General features: G+C 48.6%; 1 protein-coding gene across 1 annotated transcript in view; it reads left to right on the forward strand.

The window, feature by feature from the left end:
* The first annotated feature begins 6,638 nt into the window (after nt 1-6,638).
* LOC147115370 (tumor protein p63-regulated gene 1-like protein) overlaps nt 6,639-26,792 on the forward strand; it is a 39,653-nt gene continuing 19,499 nt past the window's right edge. Inside the window, exons 1-2 of the mRNA XM_085989559.1 lie at nt 6,639-7,303; nt 13,056-13,147. Of these exons, the coding sequence (XP_085845685.1) occupies nt 7,037-7,303; nt 13,056-13,147 (359 nt within the window). The 5' untranslated portion in view covers nt 6,639-7,036. The remainder of the gene's footprint in view (nt 7,304-13,055; nt 13,148-26,792) is intronic.

Raw genomic sequence — 26,792 nt, forward strand, 5'->3', positions numbered from 1 at the left:
ACTCATGAGGACGGCCTCAACTGGGATCTTGGGTTCATGTCACGCTACATGTAACCCCACCTGACGTAGGGTCATCCAGATTCGAGTCATCGTTGGCTTGTTCTCTCTAAACAGATGCGGCCGGACCTGCTGTGATTTCCAGCAAAAAAAAAAAATTTTGTCTGTTTTTTGTTTTTCATACAGACCCCAGCATCTGCAACATTTGACCCCTTGTTACACCCACCTCATTGCTCTTTGATGTAATGTTTTCCTGACTGACCTGTTTGGACACCATTCACACCTTTGATTGCTGTGATTATCTCTCTGCTGAGGTGTGATAAATGGCAGTTAGAAACATTACCTGTAAACATCTGACATTATTCTCTGACTATATAAGCTGTGTCTTTATGCATCTCTCCACTTCACCTGACGAAGGAGCAGCGCTCCAAAAGCTTGTGATTTCAAATAAAACTGTTGGACTATAACCTGGTATTGTGTGACTTCTTACATTTGTCCACCCCAGTCCAACACCGGCATCTCCACACCATATCTTTTTTTATTATTCGTTCCTGGGATGTGTATAATGTGGATAAATGTGAGGTTATCCACTTTGGTGGCAAAAACAGGAAGGCAGATTATTATTCGAATGGCAATAGATTGGGAGAAGAAGAAGTGCAAAGAGACCTGGGTGTTCTTGTGCACCAGTCGCTGAAAGTAAGGATGCAGGTGCAGCAGGCGGTTAAGAAGGCAAATGGTATGTTGGCCTTCGTAGCGAGAGGGTTTGAGTACAGGAACAAGGATGTCTTGCTACAGTTGTACAGGGCCTTGGTGAGACCGCACCTTGAATATTGTGTGCAGTTTTGGTCGCCTTACCTGAGGAAGGACGTTCTTGCCATGGAAGGAGTGCAGCGAAGATTCACCAGGCTGATACCTGGGATGGCAGGAATGACGTATGAGGAGAGATTGTGTCGTTTGGGCTAATACTCACTGGAGTTTAGAAGATTGAGTGGGGATCTCATCGAAACCTATAAAATTCTGTCAGGCCTGGACAGACTAGATGCAGGAAGGATGTTTCTGATGGCCGGGGAGTCCAGAACCAGGGGTCATAGTCTAAGGATAAGGGGTAAGCCATTTAGGACTGAAATGAGGAGGAATTTCTTCACCCAGAGAATGGTGAACCTGTGGAATTCTCTGCCACAGAGGGCGGTGGAGGCCAGTTCATTAAATATATTCAAGAAAGAGTTGGATATATTTCTTAAGGCTAAAGGGATCAAGGGATATGGGGAGAAGGCAGGGACAGGGTACTGAATTTGGATGATCAGCCATGATCGCATTGAATGGCGGAGCAGGCTCGAGGGGCCGAATGGCCGACTCCTGCTCCTATCTTCTATGTTTCTATGTTTACCAAGTACTATTTCCTTAGTGATAGTGATTGTCTTTAGCTCCCCCCTCCCTTTGGCCTCTTGGTTATCCATTATTGGGATGTTGTTAATGTCTTCTACCGTGAAGACAGATATAAAATATTTGTTCATAGTCTCTGCCATTTCCCCGTTTCCCATTATTAATTCCCCAGTCTCATCCTCTAAGGGACCAATGTTTACTTTAGCTACTCTCTTCCTTTTTATATACCTGTAGAAGCTCTTACTATCTGTTTTAATATTTATTGCCAGTTTACTCTCATAATTCATCTTCTCTCTCTTTATTATTTTTTTAGTCATCCTTTGCTGGTTTTTAAAAATTTCCCAATCCTCTGGTCTCCCACCAATCTTGGCAACATTGTATGACTTCGTTTTCAATTTGATACCATCCTTTACTTCCTTAGTTAGCCATGGATGGTGCTCCCTTCTCTTAAAATCTTTCTTTCTCACTGCAATATAATTTTGTTGAGAGTTATGAAATATCTTCTTAAATGTCCGCCACTGCATTTCAACTGTCTCACCCTTTAATTTATTTTTCCAGTCCACTTTAGCCAGTTCTGCCCTCATGCCATTGTAATTGCCTTTGTTTAAGATCAGGACACTGGTTTGAGATACAACTTTCTCACCCTACAACTGAATTTGAAATGCAACCATGCTATGATCACTCTTTCCCAGAGGATCCTTTACTATGAGATCATTTATTACTTCTGTCTCATTACACAGTATCAGATCCAAGATAGCCTGCTCCCTGGTTGGTACCATTACATACTGTTCTAGGAAACCATCCCAGATGCACTCTATGAACTCCTCCTCAAGGCTACCATGGCCAATTTGATTTGTCCAATCAATATGGAGATTAAAATCAGCCATGATTATCACCGTACCTTTTTTACAGGCCTCCATTATTTGTTGATTTATACTCTGTCCAACAGTATTGCTGCTGTTCGGGGGGCCTGTAGACTACGCCCACCAGAGACTTTTTCCCCTTATTATTTTTTATCTCCACCCAAACCGATTCTACATCTTGATCTTCTGAGCCAATATCACTTCTCACCACTGCACTGATCCCATCCTTTACCAACAAAGCCACCCCACCTCCCTTTCCTTTCTGTCTATCCTTCCGAATTATCATATACCCTGGAATATTCAGTTCCCAGCCCTGGTCACCTTGCAACCACATCTCTGTAATGGCGATCAGATCATACCCATTTGCTTCTAATGAAGCTCAACGGAAGCTCGAGCGACAACATCTCATTACTTGATTACCTAGAATATACGGCACAGAAACAGGCCATTCGGCCCAAACAGTCCATGCCGGCGTTTATGCTCCACTCGCGCCTCCTCCCCATCTTCCTCATCGAACTCTATCAGCATAACCCTCTATTCCCTTCTCCCTCATATGCTTGTCTAGCCTCCCCTTAAATGTATCTCCGCTATTCACCTCAACCACTCCCTGTGGGAGCGAGTTCCACATTCTCACCACTCTCTGGGTAAAGAAGTTTCTTCTGAATTCCCTATTTGATTTTTTGGTGACTATCTTATATTGATGGCCTCTAGTTATGCTCTTCCCCACAAGTGGAAACATCTTCTGTAGTCTACCCTATCAAAACCTTCCATAATTTTAAAGACGTCTATCAGGTCACCCCTCAGCCTTCTCTTTTCAACAGAAAAGAGCCCCAGCCTGTTCATCCTTTCCCGATATGTATACCCTCGCATTTCTGGTATCATCCTGGTAAATCTTTTTTGCACCTTCTCCAGTGCCTCTATATCCTTTTTATAATATGGTGACCAGAACTGTACGCAGTGCTCCAAGTGTGGTCCAACCAAGGTTCAATACAGATTTAGCATAAATTCCCTACTTTTCAATTCTATCCCTCTAGAAATAAACCCTAGTGCTTGGTTTGCTTTTTTTTAATTCAACTTATTGTCGCTATTTTTAGTGATTTGTGTATTTGTATTCCCAGATCCCTTTGCTCCTCGACCCCATTTAGATTCTTATTTTCCAAGTAACATGTGACCTCCCTATTTGTTTACCAAAATGTAATAATTCACACTTAGCAATGTTGAAATTAATTTGCCAATTATAAGCCCATTCTGCAAGTTCTGCATCTTTCAATTAGGCACTTTGCAGCCTTGCAGACTGGAGATCAAATTGAACTATTTCAGATCATAACGACTGCTCCCATTTTTTTGGACAGCAGTTGCTGCCAATGATTCTGCTGTCGCCATTTTCAGCTCCAGTAGACCCATCTTTCGTTTCTTTAATTGTCCCATTACCCCCCCTTTTGCCTTGCACCATCATTTTTCAATCCTCTCTGGCTACAGGTGTGGTACCAGAGGACTGGAGGACTGCTAACATTGCGCTATTGGCCCAGAAATTCGGGTTGGGGGCTTCCCGCGGGTGCAAGCCCCCGACCTGCACTTACCTTGCACGCCGGCCGTTGAGCTGTGGGCCCGCGTGGAATTCCGATCCAGGGTCTGGCCCAGCTGCCGGCGCACAGTGCTTGCGTATCCCAGGGGCGCAGTTAGTTCGATGCATCCCCTGGGATCACATGGGCCATGGGCAGCCAATCGGTGGAGGGAAAAGCCCATTCATAAGTCTTGACAGGAAGACCTGTCAAGACTTATAAATACTACGGCCCCAAAACAGCAGTAAATCTTCAAATAAATTTTAAAAAATCACACTTTTTAAATAAACTATAAATTACATTAAATAACTATTTTAAACAATAATTTAAATTTTTGAAAAAAATAATTTGATATTCTAACAGGGCTAAAAATAAACTTACCTTGCTTTAAAGTATTTAAAAATAATAAACCTGTGGAAAAAATGTTTTAATTTTAACTAATTGACCACTTACCTTGTAAAAAGCAGGCCTTACGCCTGCTTTTTAAATTTCTAAATTCTAAAGACTTACCCTCACGGAAAAACCTGTAAAAAAAACGTAAGTTCAAAGCGCACGCGCAGCCTCCCCCGCGCATGCGTTTGACCTCTGAACCCCTTCGTTCAGAGGAACGGAAGTGCCGGTTTCCCGCGCATGCGCAGTGCATGCAGGAAACCGGCCCTTCCATCGGGCCCACGCGTGAGTACCCCGTGCGTACTCACCCCTGGAGACCCGAATTTCTGGCCCAATGTTTAAAAAGGGAGAAAGGGATAGACAGAGTAATTACAGGATAGTCAGCTTAACCCCAGTGGTGGGAAAATTATTGGAAAAAAATTCTGAGGGACAGTATTCATCGTCATTTAGAAAGTCACGGATTAATCAAGGACAGTCAGCATGGATTTGTTAAGGGAAGCTTGTGTTTGAATAACTTGATTGAATTTTTTGAAGTGGTAACGAGGAGGGTCGATAAGGGCAGTGCATTTGATGTAGTCTACATGGACTTTAGCAAGGCCTTTGATAAGGTCCCACATGGCAGGTTGGTCAAAAAAGTAAAAGCCCATGGCATCCAAGGGAAAGTGTCAAGTTGGATCCAAAATTGGCTCAGTGACAGGAAACAAAGGGTGCTGGTGGACGGGTCTTTTTGTGACTGGAAGGCTGTTTCCAGTGGGGTTCCGTAGGGCTCAGTACTGGGTCCCCTGCTTCTTGTGGTATATATCAATCACTTAGACTTCAATGTAGGGGGCATGATTAAGAAGTTTGCAGAGGATAAAAAAATTGGCCATGTGGTTGATAGTGAGGAAGAAAGCTGTAAACTGCAGGAAGATATCAATGGACTGAACTGGTGGGCAGAAAAGTGGCAAATGGAATTCAATCCGGAGAAGTGTGAGGTAATGTATTTAGGGAGGGCTAACAAGGCAGGGGAATACACGGTAAATGGTAGGACACTGAGAAGTGTAGAGGAACAGAGGGACCTTGGAGTGCATGTCCACAGATCCATGAAGGCAGCAGGACAGGTAGATAAGGTGGTTAAGAAGGTATACGGGATACTTGCCTTTATTAGCTGAGGCACAGAATACAAGAGCAGGGAGGTTATGCTTGAACTGTATAAAACACTAGTTAGGCCACAGCTAGAATACTGCGTGCAGTTCTGGTCACCACATTACAGGAAGGATGTGATTGCACTAGAGAGGGTGCAGAGGAGATTTACGAGGATGTTGCCGGGACTGGGGAATTTTAGCTATGAGGAGAGATTGGAGAGGCTGGGGTTGTTTTCTTTGGAACAGAGGAGGCTGAGGGGAGACCTAATTGTGGTGTATAAAATTATGAAGGACCTAGAAAGAGTGGATAGGAAGGACCTATTTCCCTTAACAGAGAGGTCAATAACCAGGGGGCATAGATTTAAAGTACTGTGCCTTTGTGACAGTGTTTCAATAGATATCCTTATATGCAAAACCAGAATTATACTGCATGCTGCAAATACCTGATCTAAAGTTCAAGTCATGGCAGAAACTTAATTCTCTGAAGCCAGGGATGGTTCTTTTTCTATCTAGGATTTTTCCAGGATTTGCACTGAACAGGAAACCTTGCGTGATCCACCCACAATGTAATATTAAAAGTTAATATTGTCCAATACTTCTCCCATGAGCTTGTGTTGGAGAGCGGATGGCCGGTTTGCTGTCGTGGGGAGTTGAACTAGAAACTTAACTGAACCAGCCACATAAATACTGTGGCAACAAGAGCAGGTCAGAGGCTGGGTATTCTGTGGCAATTGTCCCACCTTCTGACTCCCCAAACCCTTTCCACCATCTACAAGTCACAATTCAGGAGTGTGATGGAATATTCTCCACTTGCCTGGATGAGTGCAGCTCCAACAACACTCAAGAAGCTCGACACCATCCAGGACAAAGCAGCCCACTTGATTGGCACCCCATCCATCACCTTAAACATTCACTCCCTCCACCACCGGCGCACCGTGGCTGCAGTGTGTACCATCTACAAGATGCTCTGCAGCAAATCGCCAAGGCTTCTTCGACAGCACCTCCCAAACCCGCAACCTCTTCCCACCCAGAAGGACAAGGGCAGCAGGCGCATGGGAACACCACCACCTCCAAGTTCCCCTCCAGGTCACACACCATCCTGACTTGGAAATATATCGGCCGATCCTTTATCGTCGCTGGGTCAAAATCCTGGAACTCCCTCCCTAACAGCACTGTGGGAGCACCTTCACCACACGGACTGCAGCGGTTCAAGAAGGCGGCTCACCGCCACCTTCTCAAGGGCAATTAGGGATGGGCAATAAATGCTGGCCTTACCAGTGATGCTCACATCCTAGGAACCAAAAAAAAAACGGTCTGTGCTGCTCTTGAGGAGCAGTTTTGGGATCCGCCCCTGCAGTGAACCAGGAAGCAGGCGACTCAACATAACAAACAGAAAGGGAAGGTTGGGTCAGCTGCTTGAAACGAAAGTTCTTCCTGCTTCGTCTGAGCTCTGACTGTTGGTTTCATTGAGTTAGTCCAACACCCCTGTCCAGACACCCCTGTGGGGGAGAGTCGCCTGTCCAGACACCCCTGTGGGGGAGAGTCGCCTGTCCAGACACGGAAGTCCTGCTTTGACTGGTTGGGAACATTCTCTAACCTTGGCGTTTAGTTGAAATATTTGCAGGAAGTTGTGCCTGGGGGGTGTCCCTTCCTCCCCACACGCTCGTTCTGTGCCCCATTCAGCCCTTCAGTCTGTTGTCCCGGGTCCCCCTCGCCCATGGCAGCAGTCCCAGATCCCAGCGAGTTCCAGGCGGTGGACCTGAGCAGCGCGGCCGGCGGGCCGGAGCTGGATAAGGAGGCGAGGCTGGACCAAGTGGCCCTGAGCGTGAACCAGGAGAAGAATGCAGCGACTGAGGTGGAGGGAGCTGGCCGAGGAGACCGGAGTCCAGCAGATGGCCAGATTCCAGCCGAGACACCTGTTGAGGGAGCAGCTCCACCCCGTGCATTCCAGGACCACAGGCTGAGGAAGTTCTTCGTGCTCCGGGTAAACTACTGCCTAATCCCACCTCTTTTCAGCACCGTAACTTTGTCTAACCTCCTCTTATAACTTGTGTCTGTCTTCAACCAGAGGCCAGGGACAGGGAGGGGAGGGGAGGGGTAGGACAGGGCCAGGTGGGCGAGGCCAGGGACGGGGGGGCCCAGACCAGGGACGGGGGGGCCCAGACCAGGGACGGGGGTGAATATGTGGAGCCTCATGTCCAGGAAAGCCACAGTGCAATGCAAGAGTGAGCTGGCTGGATAGTTGACCAGGATGGTGATGGCGATGGTTGTAGCCATTTTCTTGAACTTTGTGGGTGGTGGCTCAAGCTGGACTGTGGTAGTCGCTCCTCACCCTCTAACTCTGCTGCTAGCCTTGGACACAATAACAACTTGCATTTATATAGCACCTTTAACATAATAAAACGTCCCAAGGCCATTCGGCCTGTCGAGTCTGTGCCGGCTCTCTGTAGAGCAATCCAGTCAGTCCCATTCCCCTGCTCTATCCCCGTAGCCCTGCAAGTTTATTTCCCTCAAGTGCCTATCCAGTCTCCCCTTGAAAACATTGAGTGTCTCCGCTTCCACCACTTCTGCCGGCAGCGAATTCTAGGTCATCACCACTCGCTGCGTAAAAATGTTTTTCCTCACATCCCCCTTGCATCTCTTGCCCAAAACCTTAAATCTGTGTCTCCTAGTCCTTGTACCATCAACTAGTGGGAACAGCCTTTCCCCGTCTAGCCTGTCCAAACCCGTCATAATCTTGTACACCTCTATCAAATCACCCCTCAACCACCTTTGCTCTAATGAAAACAAATCCAGCTTCTCCAACCTGTCCTTGTAGCTAAGATCCCCCATCCCCGGAACCATTCTGGTAAATCTCCTCTGCACCCTCTCGAGGGCCTTCACATCCTTCCAAAAGTGTGGTGACCAGAACTGGGCACAATACTCCAGTTGTGGCCTAACCAGCGCTTTATAAAGGTTCAGCATAACTTCTCTACTTTTGTACTCCAGAGACTGCCCGTCTCTCTGCCCGTCCCCCTCACTTACCGAGCTATTGTTGGCTGCCTGTATTTCAATGTGAATAAAGATGAAAGTTTAATGTAATGAAGTTGTGTGGGATTTACACAAGGTGTTGGGTAAATGACCAGTTATATAATCCCTGCCCTTGTATTTAAATCTACAGTATGTACATATGAGCAGGAAAAGACCAACTCATCCATCAATGATTTGGATACAGGCTGTGAGGGAGGCGTGTCCTAAATTGCAAACAATACTAAAATTGGAGGCAGAGTAATAACAATTCTCGGGTGCAAAGGATGCGGAAAGGGGATAGAGATCAGCTGGTGGAATGGTCAAAAAAAATGGCAGTTAGAATTCAATGTCAGTAAGTGTGAGACGATGCATTTTGGTTAAAAATATGATTATACTTTGAATCATAGATTCATTGAATTTTCCAGCACAGACGGGGGCTGTTCGGCCCATCGAGCCTGTGCTGGCTCTTTGAGCGAGCTCTCCAATTAGCCCCACTCTCCAATTAGTCCCACACCCCCTGCTCTTTCCCCATAGCCCAAGGTGGGAAGCGGTGTTCCACAAGAATCAGTGCTGGGACCACTGTTGTTCACCATTTACATAAACGCTTTGGACTCTGGAATCGGAAGTACAATTTCAAATTTGCGGATGACACCAAATTGGGGGGTGTAATTAATACAGAGGAGGATTGCGGCAAAATACAGGAAGACATCAATAAACTTGCAGAATGGGCGTGCAATTAGTAAATGAACAGCATTGTACTTATACTAAACCTTTATAAAACGCTGGTTCGGCCCCAGCTGGAGTATTGTGTCCAATTCTGGGCACCACACTTTAGGAAGGATGTCAAGGCCTTGGAGAGGAGATTTACTAGCATGGCTCCAGGGATGAGGGACTTCAATTAATGTGGAGAGACTGGAGAAGCTGGGGTTGTTCTCCTTAGAGCAGAGAAGGTTAAGGGGAGATTAGATAGAGGTGTTCAAAATCATGAATGGTTTAGATAGAGTAAATAAAGAGAAACTGTTTCCAGTGTCTGAAGGGTCGATAACCAGAGGACACAGATTTATGGTGATTGGCAAAAGAACCAGAGGGGAGATGAGGAAAAACTTTTTACACAGTGAGTTGTTGTGATCTGGAATGCGCTGCCTGAAAGGGCAGTGGAAGCAGATTCAATACGAACTTTCAAAACAGAGCTGGATAAATACTTGAAGGAAAAACTTGCAGAGCTATAGGGAAAGAGCAGGGGCGTGGGACTAGCAAAGCACTATGGCTTATTTGTATAGAGAGAGAATTGAAAAGCAGAGAGGTTATGTTAAACTTGTATCGAACCTTGGTTGGTCCACACTTGGAGTACTGCGTACAGTTGTGGTCTCCATATTATAAACAGGATATAGAGGCACTGGAGAAGGTGCAAAAAAGATTTAAAAATATGATACTAGAAATGAGAGGCTATACCCATCAGGAAAGATTGAACAGGCCGGGGCTCTTCACTCTAGAAAAGAGAAGACTGAGGGGTGACCTGAGGTCTTGAAGATTATGAAGGGATTTGATCGGGTAGACGTAGAGAAGATGTTTTCGCTTGTGGGGGAGACCAGAACTAGGGGCCGTAAATCTAAGTTAGTTACTAATAAATCGAATAAGGAATTCAGGAGAAACCCCTTTACTCGGAGAGGGGTGAGAATGTGGAACTCGCTGCCACAGGGAGTGGTTGAGGCGAATGGCACAGATACATTTAAGGGGAAGCTGGATAAACACATGAGGGAGAAAGGAATCGAAGGATATGTTGATAGGGTGGGAGGAGGCTCATGTGGAGCATAAATACCAGCACGGAGCAGAATGGCCTGTTTCTGTGCTGTAAGATCTGTGTAATGGTGAATCTATATACAGCCTTAGTAAGACTAGAGTTGGAGTACTGTATGCAGTTTTGGGCTCCACACTATAGGAAGGTTATTGAGGCGATAGAGAGAGGGGAAAGTGCAGCTTGACGAGGATGCTGTCTGGTATGAGGAAATACAAATACCAAGGAAGACTTGGAAAATTAGATTGATTTGATCGCTGTGTTTAAAGGAATGAGACGGGACAGATACAAGCAGGCGGTTTAGAGAGATTGAGGAATCTAGAATGAGAAGACACAGATAGAAGATTAAATGTAAGAGATTGAGGACAGAGAGCAGGAGAAATGTTCTTCCACAGAGAGTTGTGAGGCTGTGGAATTCACCAGCAGAGTTAGAGATTGAAGCAGAGTCCCTGACAACATTGACGAATTGGATAGGTAGCTGAAGGAAAGGGGGATAAAAGGGATGTGGGGACAGTGCGAGTACATGGGATTGGGATCCTGCTCATGTGGTTGGATCTATGAGCCTGTGCTGTTGGGGCAGTACACATGGGCTCAGACCCCCTGATTTAGAAGGAGAAGGCTCGTACTCCTGATCGCTCTCTCGTGACTCCTGCTGGGACAGTGTGTGTTGAATGTGGGCTCCGCCAAGACGCCCTCACGGTTGAGTTACCTGCTAACAATCACTGGGCAGTGAGATCGATATAGGCAGTAATCCTGTAGGCAATCTTCTCTTTAGGCCGCGCAGCGCTCCAGGGATCCCGCGCAGCCGGTTTGTCAATGCAAAAACCGTGGGTAATGTATGGTCACATGCTTTGTCACATGGTTTAGTATGAGCATACTCAGTTTGCTTTGGCCTAGTAAAGCAAGCACCTGGACTAACAGCTCATTGTGTATCTGTCCTTCATTTGTTCCACCCACATATATTACACCGCGCATGCGGGGGAAGGGGCCGCGTCATGCCGCGCCAAAGAAAATTAGAGGGAACATTGCCTGTAAACCCTCTAGTGTAACGGCATCCTTTCATTTGGTCTAACCAGGCTTCCTGACAGCAATCCCTTGTTTCCTTTTTCTCTCTCCCACATGGCAGCTGTCTCCCATTCTGCCAGCGCATTTCACACCTAATCTCGAGCCGTCTTTTGTCTCCACTATTCCTATCACCATCCCGTCTCGTTTTGAATACCTCTTAATGTCTCTTCACTTCTCTTTTTTGTTCTCTCCTAGCCCCCCTACTGGCCTTTTAATCTGTTTCCTTTCCTGTGCTTTTTCAGTCTTGACAAAGGGTTTCGACCTGAAACGTTGGGGTCGATTTTCCCGAAGCTGTCGGGAAGAAGGTGGGACTACAACTTTCAGGTTTTAGACCCGCCTACATTGACGTCCGGCCAATCCACGCGATTTTCCCTTGATTGACCTTGTTGAGCCCGCCCAGCGGGCTCAGCAGGCCAATTAAGGGCCACCCGGCAACAGGTGACATCACAGACTGCAATTTCATCTGTCAAGAGTTCTTGACAGATGAAATATCAGTGTTTCACAGCTGCTTGAAGCTGCCAAACACTGACAGTCTGAGTTCTAACATGAGTCCTTCTGCACAGACTCAGTTAGAACTCTCAGCAGCACTCAAAGCTGAAGGCTGTCACTTTTCACAGATCGCAGCCATTCAGCCTTAAGTGCCGGCTGAGTGATGTGCTCCCGACGCCTACAGGAAGAAAGGCTGTTAAAGTAAGTACAGGTAAGTAAAAGTTCTTTACACACTTTAGACACACCAAACACACTTACCTTTGCACTCATGCACCCATCACTCACCTGCATCGCGACCCCTCCAACTCCTTCAACTCAACGGCCCGCCTGCTCTAACCTGGCGTGGTTTGGAGCCATCGGGAAACCCACACGACACCCCTCAAAATAGGGATTAGGCCAAAAACTGCCTGTTAACAGGCAGTTAATTGGCACTAATCCCTTCCCGCCTGGGGTTGGCGGGTCCCAGTGCGGGGCGGGTACCTGCCACCTCTGAAACTTGCGTGGAGCGGGGTTTTGGGCGGGATGGTATCGGGACCCCCGAATTCAGGATTTCCCCCCCCCCCCCCCCCCCCACACACGCCTGAAACCCTGCCTGACGGCTCCAGGAAAATCGACACCGTTGACTCTGTTTCTCTCTCCATGGATGTTGCCTGGCCTGCTGAGTTTTTCCAGCATTTTATGTTGCTTTTTCGGATTTCCAGCATCCGCAGTATTTTGCTATCGTACCCTTGTTTCCTTTGCCAGGAGAGCAAGAGGTGAGGCAACGTGCTACTCCAACATGGCAGGAACTCGGTGCGAAGGTCATGGAGCCGAGTCTTGCTCCAGGACTGGAGCAGGTGTTCCAGGGTGACACTCCCCACGGTGCTATTCAAAGAACAGTGGGCAGATCTGCCGTCGCACTAGGCACGATCGTCCCACTAACCAACACCACCAAAAACCAGATTAACTGGTCAAGCACCTCATCGCCACCTGTGGGATCTTGCTGTGTGCAGAATGGTTGCCCTGTTTGGCCGTGTGGTTTAAATGGCAGTCTTGCTCCTGGTGAGGGACCAAGAGCATCAAATCCACTGGGCTGGGGGGCTGGGCCGCGGAGGGCTGGCAGGCGGAGGGCTGGGGCGTGGAGGGCTGGGGCACGGAGGGCGGATGGCTGGGCCCTGGGGGGCTGGGCCCTGGGGGGCGGAGGGCGGAGAGCTGGGCCCTGGGGGGCGGAGGGCTGGGCCGCGGAGGGCTGTGGGGCAGCGGGCGGAGAGCTGGGCCCTGGGGGGCGGAGGGCTGGGCCGCGGAGGGCTGGGGCGCGCAGGGCGGAGAGCTGGGCCCTGGGGAGCGGAGGGCTGGGGCATCAGTTATTAATCTCAATGTTATTTTAATGTCCCCACAGGCAGGAACATTTGATCAAGCAATGACAGATATCAAATTACAAATTAACCAGCAAGTCGACGGAGCTTTACAAAGCACTTGGCTCCTGACTGAGTGAGTTTATATATTTTACGTCTGTTTTCAGAAACACTTTATTTCTGCTACTGGACTGACTAATTGCGCGTAAGTACCTTGTTCAGCATTAATGGAGCGTTATAGTCAAGTACTGCCACTGTTCAATACTGGCCCACTGAGTTCCTAAATAAAAATATAACATTTTATTCAGTCATGGGATGTGGGTGTCGCTGGGAAAGCCGGCATTTATTGACCATCCCTAGTTGCTCAGTGAGAGTCAGTGCCCGGGGAACCCGTACCCCAGTGAGAGTCAGTCTGTGTGGAACCTGTACCCCAGTGAGAGTCAGTGCCCGGGGAACCCGTACCCCAGTGAGAGTCAGTGTGTGTGGAACCCGTACCCCAGTGAGAGTCAGTGCCTGTGGAACCCGTACCCCAGTGAGAGTCAGTGTGGAACCCGTACCCCAGTGAGAGTCAGTGCTTGTGGAACTGTACCCCAGTGAGAGTCAGTGTCTGTGGAACTGTACCCCAGTGAGAGTCAGTGCCTGTGGAACCCGTACCCCAGTGAGAGTCAGTGCCTGTGGAACCCGTACCCCAGTGAGAGTCAGTGTCTGTGGAACCCGCACCCCAGTGAGAGTCAATGCCCTGGGAACCCGTACCCCAGTGAGAGTCAGTGTCTGTGGAACTGTACCCCAGTGAGAGTCAGTGTCTGTGGAACCTGTACCCCATTGAGAGTCAGTGTCTGTGGAACCTGTACCCCAGTGAGAGTCAGTGTCTCTGGAAACCCTACCCCAGTGAGAGTCAGTGTGTGTGGAACTGTACCCCAGTGAGAGTCAGTGTCTGTGGAACCCGTACCCCAGTGAGAGTCAGTGTCTGTGGAACCCGTACCCCAGTGAGAGTCAGTGTGTGTGGAACCCGTACCCCAGTGAGAGTCAGTGCCTGTGGAACCTGTACCCCAGTGAGAGTCAGTGCCTGTGGAACCCGTACCCCAGTGAGAGTCAGTGTCTGTGGAACCCGCACCCCAGTGAGAGTCAATGCCCTGGGAACCCGTACCCCAGTGAGAGTCAGTGTCTGTGGAACTGTACCCCAGTGAGAGTCAGTGTCTGTGGAACCTGTACCCCATTGAGAGTCAGTGTCTGTGGAACCTGTACCCCAGTGAGAGTCAGTGTCTCTGGAAACCCTACCCCAGTGAGAGTCAGTGTGTGTGGAACTGTACCCCAGTGAGAGTCAGTGTCTGTGGAACCCGTACCCCAGTGAGAGTCAGTGTGTGTGGAACCCGTACCCCAGTGAGAGTCAGTGTCTGTGGAACCCGTACCCCAGTGAGAGTCAGTGTGTGTGGAACCCGTACCCCAGTGAGAGTCAGTGTGTGTGGAACCCGTACCCCAGTGAGAGTCAGTGTCTGTGGAACCCGTACCCCAGTGAGAGTCAGTGTGTGTGGAACCCGTACCCCAGTGAGAGTCAGTGTGTCAGGAGAGTCGGTGAGAGAGTTGAGTTGTTTAGAAGCTGTTTTTTTGCCTGGCTTTCTCTGTGTATTTAGGCAAATTAAGAAGCATTTATCTTTAAACAACCCTCGTGTGTGTTTCTTGGAAATAAAACGTACGAGCAGAATTACTTCCCTTCGTGGCGAGGGTTCTGTGTGCATGTGGGTTACATTCTTCATTTAGTCAGTCACCCCATGGGATTTTGAATGTCGAATTGCGGTGAGTCAGACTGAATGTTAATCCTCATTCACACAGTTTGTCTAAATCTGGAGTGAGATCCGTGCAGCCTGCACTTCACCAGGAGTTTGGCAGGGCCTGTGTTTGTCTGTAACTGATGGATAGAGAGAGCTTTTACACTGAGAACTGAAATGGTTTGAGGCCAAGGAGTGCGGGACTGAGACATCCTGTGACCCACATTGTCGTTTGTTTTGAAGGCGGAATTATTTTTCCTCTCCTAACCAACCCCCAACTTTAAGATAATTGGCAAAAGAACCAAAGGGGGAGATATGGATTTTTTTTTTAACGCAGCGACTTCTTGTTGTTTACATTGAGTAGATTGGGCCGATACTCTCTCTGGAGTTTAGAAGAATGAGAGGTGATCTCATTGAAACATACAAGATTCTGAGGGGGATTGACAGGGTAGATGCTGAGAGGTTGTTTCCCCCTGGCTGGAGTGTCTAGAACCAGGGGTCATAGTCTCAGGATAAGGGGTCGGCCATTTAGGACTGAGATGAGGAGGAATTTCTTCACTCGGAGGGCGGTGAATCTTTGGAATTCTCTGCCCCAGAGGGCTGTGGAGGCTCAGTCGTTGAGTATATTCAAGGCTGAGATCGATAGATTTTTAGACTCTAGTAGAATCGAGGGATATGGGGATCGGGCGGGAAAGTGGAGTTGAGGTCGATGATCAGCCATGATCTTATTGAATGGTGGAGCAGGCTCGAGGGGCCGAATGGCCGACTCCTGCTCCTATTTCTTATGTTCTTGTGATCTGGAATGCACTGCCTGAAAAGGTGGTGGGAGAAGATTCTATAATAACTTTCAAAACGGATAGGATTTATAGTGGAAAAGGAAATCTTTGCAGGGCTCTGGGGAAAGAGCGAGGGGAGTGGGTCCAATTGGCAGCTCTTTCAAAGAACCGGCACAGGCACAATGGGCCGAATGGCCTCCTGTGTTGTATCATTCTATGATTCCTCTGACCTCTTCGCTCCTCATATTTCCCAGACTAACGTGCTAAATCCCAACACTGCTGTGTTACAGTTGGCCAGAGTCGAACGACTTGAGTCCTTTCCCCTCCCCCACCCCTGTGACCCCACCCTCATGGACATTGAACGTGTGTCCCGTCACTTTGCCACCAGGGTCCTCACTTCTTTATTGCCAGGCTCCAGAGAGCAGCTACAGTGAATAAATCCATTGGACAGGCCTGGAGCAGTAATCCAGTGATCGTAAGCTCAAATCTCACCTCCACAGTTTGAGAATTTGAATTCAGTTTAAAATAAAAGACTGGTGTCAGTAAGAGTGACCATGAAGCTGTCGGATTGTTGTAAAAACCCAACTGGTTCACTGATGTCCTGTAGGGAAGGAAACCGGCCGTCCTCACCCGGTCTGGGCCTGTATGTGACTCCAGTCCCACACCAGCGTGGTTGACTCTCGCCTACAGTTCCATCTCTGACACCTGTCTGTCCTGAATTCTCCTTCACAACACTGATGGCAGGACGGGTTTGGCACCAGAACTTGAAACTGGTTGCATGAAGTCCGGCGCGCACAAACCGCTAGAGCACAGGTACAAAAAGTAATCCCAACGTTTAATGGAATGTTGGCCTTTTTATCTCAATACAAAGGGCTGGAAGTGATGCTTCAGTTGTACAGGGTCTTGGTCAGACCCCACCTGGAGTGACTGTGTTCAGTTCTGGGCCCCAACACACAGGGAGGATAGATTGACCTTGGAGGGGGAGCGGTGCCGATTCACCAGAATGATACTGGGGCAAAAAGGGTTATGAACATAGGAACACAGGAGTAGGCCATTCAGTCCCTCGAGCCTCAACCTGCTTCCTGCAGTGATGGACGTGATGGCGGGAAACACCCTAACCAATCAGGTTGCCAGAACTCGCCATCCAACAACAGCAATAACTTGTATTTATATAGCACCTTTAACGTAGTAAAATGTCCCAAGGCGCTTCACAGAAGTATTTTAAGACAAAAATTTGACACCGATCCGCATAAGGAGAAATTAGGGCAGGTGACCAAAAGCTTGGTCAAAGAGGTCGGTTTTAAGGAGTGTCTTAAAGGAGGAAAGAGAGGTAGCGAGGCGGAGAGGTTTAGGCAGGGAATTCCAGAGCTTAGGGCCTTGGCAACAGAAGGCACGGCCACCAATGGTTGAGCGATTATAATCAGGGATGCTCAAGAGGGCAGATTTAGAGGAGCGCAGATATCTCGGGGGTGTGGAGGAGTTGTGGGGCTGGAGGAGATTACAGAGATATGGAGGGTCGAGGCCATGGAGGGATTTGAAATCAAGGATGAGAATTTTTAAATCGTGCCGTTGCTTAACTGGGAGCCAATGTAGGTCAGCGAGCACAGGGGTGATGGGCGAATGGAACTTGGTGCACATTAGGACACGGGCAGCCGAGTTTTGGATGACCTCAAGTTTATGTAGGGTGGAATGTTGGAGGCCAGCCAGGAGTGTGTTGGATTAGTCAAGTCTAGAGGTAACAAAGGCATGGATGAGGGTTTCAGCAGCGGAGGAGCTGAGGCAAGGGCGGAGACGGGCGATGTTACAGAGGTGGAAATAGGCGGTCTTAGTTATGCTGCGGATATGTGGTCGGCAGCTCATTTCGGCGTCAAATATGACAGCAAGGTTGCAAACAGTATGGTTCAGCCTTAGACAGATGTTAAAGAGAGGGATGGAGTCAGTGGCTAGGGAATGGAGTTTGTGGCGGTGACCGAAAACAATGGCTTCGGTCTTCCCAATATTTAGTTGGAGAAAATTTCTGCTCATCCAGAACTATATGTCGGACAAGCAGTCTGACATTTAGAGACTGTGGAGGGGTCGAGAGAAGTGGTGGTGAGGTAGAGCTGGGTGTCGTCAGTGTACATGTGGAAACTGGCGCTGTGTTTTCGGATGATGTCGCCGAGGGGCAACATGTAGATGAGAAATAGGAGGGGCCAAGGATAGATCCTTGGGGGACACCAGAGGTAACGATGCGGGAGCGGGAAGAGAAGTCGTTGCAGGTGATTCTCTGGTTACGATTAGATCGACAAGAATGGAACCAGGCGAGTGCAGTCCCACCCAGCTGGATGATGGTGGAGAGGCGTTGGAGAAGGATGGAGTGGTCAACCGTGTCAAAGGCTGCAGACACATCAAGAAGGACGAGGAGAGATAGTTTACCTTTGTCACAGTCACAAAGGATATCATTTGTGACTTTGATGAGAGCCATTTTGGTACTGTGGCAGGGGCGGAAACCTGATTGGAGGGATTCAAACATGGAATTGCGGGAAAGATGGGCACGGATTTGGGAGGTGACAACACGTTCAAGGACTTAGGAGAAGAAAGGGAAGTTGGAGATGTGTTGGCAGGACGGAGGGGTCAAGAGTTGTTTTTTCGAGGAGAGGGGTGATGATGGCCGATTTGAGGGAGAGGGGACAGGGAACCGTTAACAATATCAGCTAACATGGGAGTCAGAAAAGGAAGTTGGGTGGTCAGCAGTTTGGTGGGAATAGGGTCGAGGGAGTAGGAAGTGGGTCTCATGCACAAGATGAGCGCGGGGTGGTCTTGAGGGGAGATCGGAGAGAAACTGGAGAAAGATGTGAGTTCCGGGCTAGGGCAGGGGGAACCTTAGAGGACATTTGTCCCGGTGGGCTAGAGGAAGGAAAGTGGGAGAGGCAGCTGAACGGATGGTGTCAATCTTAGAGACTAAGAAGTCCATGAGCTCCTCACACTTGTTGTTGGAGGTGAGGGTGGAGGAGAGGGGTTTAAGAAAACATTTAGCAGCAGCAAATAGAAGCCGGGGTTTATCTTTGCATTCCAGAAAATTCAGCTTCAAACACCCCTGCCTCTCAATTCCCTCGTGGATGCAGCAAGTCTCTCCTTATCGAGCCCGTTCATCACTGTGAGGTATTAACATTTTGGGAGGAAGAATAGGGAGGTCACTGATCACTTGGAGGGTGCGAGTCTGGGTGGGGTAGAGGAACAAAGGGATCTCGGAGTACAAATACACAAATCACTAAAAGTTGCGACACAGGTTAGCAAGGCCATAAAAAAAAGCAAACCAAACACTAGGGTTTATTTCTGGAGGGATAGAATTGAAAAGTAGGGAAGTTATGCTAAACCTGTATCGAACCTTGGTTAGACCACACTTACACTACTGCGTACAGTTCTGGTCGCCATATTATAGAAAGGATATAGAGGCACTGGAGAGGGTGCAGAGAAGATTTACAAGGATGATACCAGAAATGCGAGGATATACATATCAGGAAAGGATGAACAGGCTGGGTCTCTTTCCTCTTGAAAAGAGAAGGCTGAGGAGTGACCTAATAGAGGTCTTTAAAATTATGAATTATAAATGTGCAGTTAAAATTGGAGACAAACAAACAAAATACTTCCCACAGGGGCGGGGGGTGACGCAGGGCTCGCCAATCTCACCGACACTCTTTAATATTTACATTAATGGATTGGCAAAACTACTTGAACAATCTACAGCACCCGGCCTCACCCTATATGAATCCAAGGTTAAATTCCTCCTCTATGCCGACGACCTGGTTCTGCTGTCACCAACTAAGGAGGGTCTACAGCAGAACCTGGACCTGCTGGAGTCGTACTGCCAGACTTGGGCCCTGACAATAAATCCCCAAAAAACCAAAGTCCTTGTGTTCCAGCAAAGATCCAAACAACATGGACCCACAATAAATTTCACAGTAGGAACAACCAAAATTGAACAAACCACTCACTACACATACTTGGGCTTAAAAATCAGTTCTACGGGAAACTTCAAACTGGCTGTGAATGAACTGAAAGAGAAAGCAAGAAGGGCTTTCTATGCCATCAAAAAATCAATCCAAATAGAAATCCCAATTAGCATTTGGCTCAAAATTTTCAAATCAGTAATTGAACCAATTGCACTCTATGGCAGTGAGGTCTGGGGACCACTAACACAACAAGATTTTGCAAAATGGGACAAACACCCAATTGAGATCCTACATGCGGAATTCTGTAAAAGTATCCTCCGGACTCAAAGGAAAACAGTAAACAACGCATGCAGGGCGGAACTAGGCCAATACCCATTAATAATCACTATCCAAAAAAGAGCCACCAAATTTTGGAATCACCTACAAATGAGCAACCCCCAATGCTATCACTACGACGCCCTGAAATGCCAAGAGCTGACCATAAAGAAGAATACCCTCAGTCAACTAGTCCTGGGACTCAATAAAGTAACTAATAACAATACTAACAATAACCAGCCCCAGGACAGTGACAGGGTAACACAAAGAATTCGACCCAACACAATCGTCGCTAAGCAAAAGGAAAAATATCTGTCATATTGGGCAGAAACAACAAAAACCCAAAGCAAACTCAATTGCTACTTGGCCCTAAACAGACAATACAACATAGCTGATTACCTGACCATGGTAAAGGATAACAAACTGAGAAGAACCTTGACAAGGTACAGACTTAGCGAACATAGCCTAGCGATCGAAAAAGGCAGACACAGGCAGACCAGGCTGCCAAGAGAAGACAGGATATGCTCTCACTGCAGTCTGGGAGTAGTTGAGACAGAGATGCACTTCCTCACAGCCTGTGGAAAATATCAGGGCATCAGAGAGAATTTCTATCAAAAATTCTCACAAATATGCCCTGAATTCAGAAATCTGACTGACAACCAAAAACTCCCATTCCTACTGGGGGAGGAGAGAAGCTGTGTAACACTGGCGGCGCACTATGTTACAACTTGCCATGAACAGAGGGACAACCAGTAAACTAAGACAAGAGTATATATAAACAAGGCGAAAATATATTTATAAACTCAGGGATATACCTGTTTATACACTGTATGAATGGAACCGCGTTTATGTGTTCAACCATAAATGTATTTTGATGCTTTGGCAACATAAGATGTACCTTATCATGCCAATAAAGCGATTTGTATTGTATTGTATTGTATTGAGTGGATACAGAGAGAGTGTTTCCACTTGTGGGGAAGAGCATAACTAGAGGCCATCAATATAAGATAGTCACCAAGAAATCCAATAGGGAATTCAGGAGAAACTTCTTTACCCAGAGAGTGGTGAGAATGTGGAACTCGCTACCACAGGGAGTGGTTGAAGCGAATAGTATCGATACATTTAAGGGGAGGCTGGACAAGTGTATGAGGGAGAAGGGAATAGAGGGTTATGCTGATAGATTTAGATGAGGAAAGACGGGAGGAGGCTCGAGTGGAGTATAAATGCCAGCATGGACTGGTTGGGCCGAATGGCCTGTTTCTGTGCCGTATATCCTGTGTAATTTTATAGACCTCTATCAGGTCTCCTCTCAGTCTTCCCTTTTACAGAGAAAAGAACTCCAGCCTGCTCAATCTTTCCTGGTAATTGCATCCTCTCAGTTCTGGTAAATCTTTTCTGCACTTTCTCCAGTGCCTCACTATCCTTTCTGTAATATGGAGATGAGACGTGCACGCAGCACTCAGAGTGTGGTCTAACCAAAGTCCTGTATAAATTTAACATTCCCTCCCTCTTTTTGTATTCTATTCCAGACATGAACCCATTTGTTTGCACTCTACGGCCTTAACAACCTGTGTTGCTACTTTCAGTGATTGATGTGCCCGTGTTCCTCGAGCTGTTTGCTCCTCGACCCCATTTAGTTTCTGACCTTCCAAGGAATAAATGACCTCCTTATTCCTCCTCCAACAATGACCCATTTCACACATTGCTATATTGAAGTTGATTTGCCATTTAGCCTGTTTGTCCTGTATTTACAGCTTGTGTACTGGAGCGATCGAAATGTGCATAGCACATGCCATACTCTGCTCAAACGGAGTGAAGTTCATTGAGGGTCTGCAGCCCAGAGAGGGGATGATTAAGGGGGAGTGCAGTGAAGTAGATAAACAATTAATTGGCTTGGCTAAGGTAAATTGTGTCTATCACTGTCAGATTAGGATCAGAAGTCATCGAGTGTGGAGAGTGATTGGAGAGTTGGCGGTCTGATGGAGAAGTGAGGGACTCTAGTTTCTGGAGAAGAGGATGACGGGAGTGATCCGAGAAGGGTTGCAATTTTCGATCTCGGTAATTTCTGGTCAGATGAGGGGACATGGTTTATAGTGAGGGGAAAACAAGTGAAGGACTTTTCCTCAACTATTTCCATTGTGCGGTTTGGATTGTGAAATGAAATTGCAGCGGTGAGCGGGTTTAAAAAGGAGAATGCAGTCCTGTTAGTAAAGGAAATACACGGGCTGTTAGTCCCAGAATCAGAGCGAGGAAACTTACTGCGAATCAGGAATTGAGGAGAGCAAAGGTCATATAAAAAAATCCCAAGCAGTCGGTCAGACCATTTCAATTTCATTCAGTGCGAGTGGAGAGTAACTGTTTCCCTTCAGCATCTTCTGTCATTGCTATAATACGATGGAGGGGCGGAGAGAGGGGGGGGAGGGGGGGAGGGGCGGAGAGGGGGGGAGACGCGGGGAGGGGGGGAGGGGCGGAGAGGGGGGGAGACGCGGGGAGGGGGGGCGGGGCGGAGGGGGGGCGGAGAGAGGGAGGAGGGGCGGAGAGAGGGAGGAGGGGGGGAAGGGGCGGAGAGAGGGGGGGAGGGGGCGGAGAGAGGGGGGGGAGGGGGCGGAGAGAGGGGGGGAAGGGGCGGAGAGAGGGGGGGGAAGGGGCGGAGAGAGGGGGGGAGGGGGCGGAGAGAGGGGGGGGAAGGGGCGGAGAGAGGGGGGGAGGGGCGGAGAGAGGGGGGGAGGGGCGGAGAGAGGGGGAAGGGGGCGGAGAGAGGGGAGGGGTGCAGAGAGTGCAGGGTGGGTGGGTGGGCACGCAGAGGGGGAACATAGGAATAGGAGGAGGCCATTCAGCCCCTCGAGCCTGTTCCACCATTCAGTGAGATCATGGCTGATCTGCAACCTATCTCCATATACTGTACCCGCCTTTGGCCCATATCCCTTAATACCTTTGGTTAACAAAAAGCTATCGATCTCCGATTTAAAATTAACAATTTATCTCGCATCAATTGCCGTTTGCGGAAGAGAGTTCCAAACTTCTACCACCCTTTGTGTGTAGAAGTGTTTCCTAATTTCAGTCCTGAAAGGTCTGGCTCTAATTTTTAGACTCTGCCCCCTAGTCCTAGAATCCCCAACCAGCAGAAATAGTTTCTCTCTCTCTACCCTATCTGTTCCCCTTAATATCTTGAAAACTTCAATCAAATCACCCTTAACCTTCTAAATTCTAGGGAATACAACGCTAGTTTGTCTAATCTCTCCTCGTAACTGAACCCTTGAAGTCCGGGTATCATTCTGGTAAACCTACGCTGCACTCTCTCCAAGGCCAATATATCCTTCCTAAGGTGTGGGGCCCAGAACTGCTCCCAGTGCTCCAGGTGTGGTCTAACCAGGGCTTTGAACAGCTGCAGCATAACTTCTGCCCCCTTGTATTCTAGTCCTCTAGATATAAAGGCCAGCATCCCATTAGATTTTTGATTATTTTCTGTACCTGTTCATGACATTTTAATGATCGATGTACCTGGACCCCCCGAGTCTCTTTGGACCTCCACTGTTTTTAGCTTTTCACCATTTAGAAATGTTTGGGATATTGTTCAACCTCTGTCGCCTCTAGTCCAGATCCAAGGTCGTCCCATCCTCTGTCGTCGAATTACAGTATGCAGACGATGCTTGCGTCTGCGCTCACTCGGAGGTCGAACTCAAAACCATCGTCCACACCTTCACCGAAGCGTACGAGAGCATGGGCCTTACACTAAACATCCGTAAGACAAAGGTCCTCTACCAACCTGCCCCCGCCACACTGTACTGCCCCCCCGATTATCAAAATCCACGACAAGGCCTTGGACAACGTGGACCACTTTCCATACCTCGGGAGCCTACTGTCAACAAGGGCAGACGTCGACGACGAAGTCCAACACCGCCTTCAGTGTGCCAGTGCAGCCTTCGGTCGCCTGAGGAAGAGAGTGTTTGAAGACCAGGACCTCAAACCCGGTACTGTAATAAGCTCATGGTCTACAGGGCAGCAGTGATACCCGCCCTGCTGTATGCCTCAGAGACATGGACCATGTACATCAGGCCCCTCAAAGCACTGGAGAGGTACCATCAATGCTGCCTCTGCAAGATCCTGCAAATCCATTGGCAGGATAGGCGCACCAACGTCAGTGTTCTTGCTCAGGCCAACATCCCCAGCATCGAAGCTCTGACCACGCTCAATCAGCTCCGATGGACGGGTCACATTGTCCGCATGCCCAATACGAGACTCCCAAAACAAGCGCTCTACTCGGAGCTCCGGCACGGCAAGAGAGCCCCAGGTGGGCAGAGGAAACGCTTCAAGGACACCCTCAAAGCCTCCTTGGAAAAAGTGTAACATCCCCACCGACACCTGGGAATCCCTGGCCCAAGACCACACAAAGTGGAGGAGAAGCATCCGGGAAGGCGCCGAACACCTCGAGTCTCTTCGCCGGGAGCAAGCGGAAACAGCACAAGGAGCGCAAGGAGCGCACGTCAGCCCAAGCACCCCACCCACCCGTCCCTTCAACCACCGTCTGCCCCACCTGTGACAGAGACTGTAGGTCCTGCATTGGACTCAGTCACCTGAGAACTCATTTTAATGTGGAAGCAAGTCATCCTCGGTTCCGAGGGACTGCCTAAGAAGATTTAGAAAGTACTGTACCCTGTTCAATCCTTTTTTTAGGTCCAAAGTGGATGGCCTCACATTTGTCTACATTGAAATCCATTTGCCAGTTTTGCCCATTCACTTAATCTGTCGATATTCCTTTGTAATTTTATGCTTTCATCTACACGGCCTACAATGCCGCCTATCTGTGTCTCATCGGCAAATTGGGATATGTGGCTCTCTGCTTTCTGGGGGAGCGGGCGGGCACAGAGAGCGGGGATTGTGAAAAAACAGGTTACGGTTTTAAGAACTTTCCTTTTCTTCAGTCTGGGGCTGAGCGGCAGCGTCAATATTATCTAAAATATTAATTTAAAAAACAATAAGAAACTCGGGATAAAGTGGGTGGAAGACCATCTCTCTCACCAAGCACTCCAACACTTCATCTCCACCTCCCCCATTGTGAAATGAAATATTCTGCCAGATTCCATCCCAGCCCTGACCCTGAGTTTCTGTTAATAATTCGCCTTAATCCGCTCCGCCCTCTGCTAACTCTGGCATGGTTGTTCAGGAGGCTGGTGTAAGAGCCTGATCTGCCCAGGTGATTATTAACCTGTACTGCAGTGAGCAAGGTCGTCCTGAGTGCAGTCCAAAACATTCACTATAAGCCAGTGAGCCTGCTGTAAACCAGGCGCACAGTCCCAGTTATACTCACCCGCCTGGGCTTCTCGAGCTGCAGAACCCACTCAACGTGAGCAAGAGAATCGTAGAATCTTACTGCACAGGAGGAGGCCATTTGGCCCATCGTGCCTGTGCCGGCTCTTTGAAAGAGCTCTCCAATTAGTCCCACTCCCCTGCTCTTTCCCCACAGTCCTGCAAATCTGTCCCCGTCAAGTATTTCTCCAATTCCCTTTTGAAAGTTATTACTGAAAGCAATCCCAGTTTCTCCAGTCTCTCCGCGTAACTGAAGTCCCTCATCCCCGGAACCATTCTAGTAAATCTCCTCTGCATCCTCTCCAAGGCCTTGACATCCTTCCCAAAGTGCGGTGCCCAGAATTGGCCACAATACTCCAGCTGGGGCCTAGTTGATGAGACTGCCTGGAATAGTCGCATTGTGGGGGACTGATTTCTGTGAAGGGAGCCATGTGCAAGGGGGGAGAGAGAATTTGCAGAAAGAGGAGCGGAAAAAATATTCGGGCAACTTCCCCAATGTCCACTGCGGTGCGAGTGCTGAGCGTCCAGATCGGGAGGCCCCGGGTCGCTGTCTGACCTGTGCTGAGTTGGCCAATCCCAGCTGGGTAATCCATAGGAAACTGCACCTGAGCAACGGAGCAGAAATACAGCAGGCATGTCGTTACCCCTCCCCCACCCCCCCCCCCCCACCCGCTCCCCCCAGTGACTGCTCCGGGGCATTGTCCAGATACCCCGAGAGGCAAGGACAGGAGTGACTGGCTATGATACCCCAGCAGTGGAATTGTCTGGAAGTGCAGGCTGACACAGGTAGAATAGCTGCTTCGATGAGGCACTGGAGGAACACTGCTGTCTGAAATCAATAACTGGGTGAACCATCAATATGGGTGAGGCTCGGCTGATCGGAAAATGGATCAGGTGATTCCTTCATTCAAGCAACTTTTAATTTGTTTCGGGAGGAGTGAGGACAGCTAGTTTAAAAGGCTAATGGAACATTGGTCTTGAGGGGCTTTTTAAAAAATTCATTCATGGGATGTGGGCGTCGCGGGCAAGACTGGCCTTTATTGCCCTTGAGAAGGTGGTGGTGAGCCGTCGCCTTGAACCGCTGCAGTCCGTGTGGTGAAGGTCATAAAGCGCAGGAAGAGCGGCGGAGAGCAGAGGCTTGTTTGTGACACAGGGAAGAATCTGAAAAAAAAATTCTACATCTGAAAAAGTGATGTTAGATAAGTGGTGGAGCCTGAGGAACTACAGCTAAGATGTCCACGTAATCCAAGATAACCGTGAGAACCTTTGTTACCTATTGCACCCTTGAACAAAAAATGTTGATGCATTCAGCCCAGCATCCTCTTTTAGCAAGTCTGCCCTAGCTAGTGAGGTCGAGGCCCAGAAGCAGGGATGGGAGGAGCAGCGAGGCCGGGACCCGGGGGCAACGACGAGCCCAGCAGCGTGGTCGAGGCCCAGCAGCGGGGTCGGGAGGACCACACTGCATCCTACGAAACCCAGGCAGAGAGGACCTGCGGGAAGGAGGGAGGAGGACAGTAGCAGTATGTTTGTGTGTGTGCGCTAGGCCGTTGTCGCAGAGCCTGGTCTCCAATCGTCTTGGATTCCCCTGCCATCGGACCAAGACCTTGCTCTGTCAAGCCCGTGTGGTAGCTGGTGTGCAACGGCCACCCCACGATAAAAGAATTCACGCACAGGCATCTTCCACC

This window comes from Somniosus microcephalus, chromosome 6 (assembly GCF_052327205.1).
Source record: "Somniosus microcephalus isolate GS21.2 chromosome 6, FLI_Smic_1.0, whole genome shotgun sequence".
Taxonomy (NCBI): domain Eukaryota; kingdom Metazoa; phylum Chordata; class Chondrichthyes; order Squaliformes; family Somniosidae; genus Somniosus; species Somniosus microcephalus.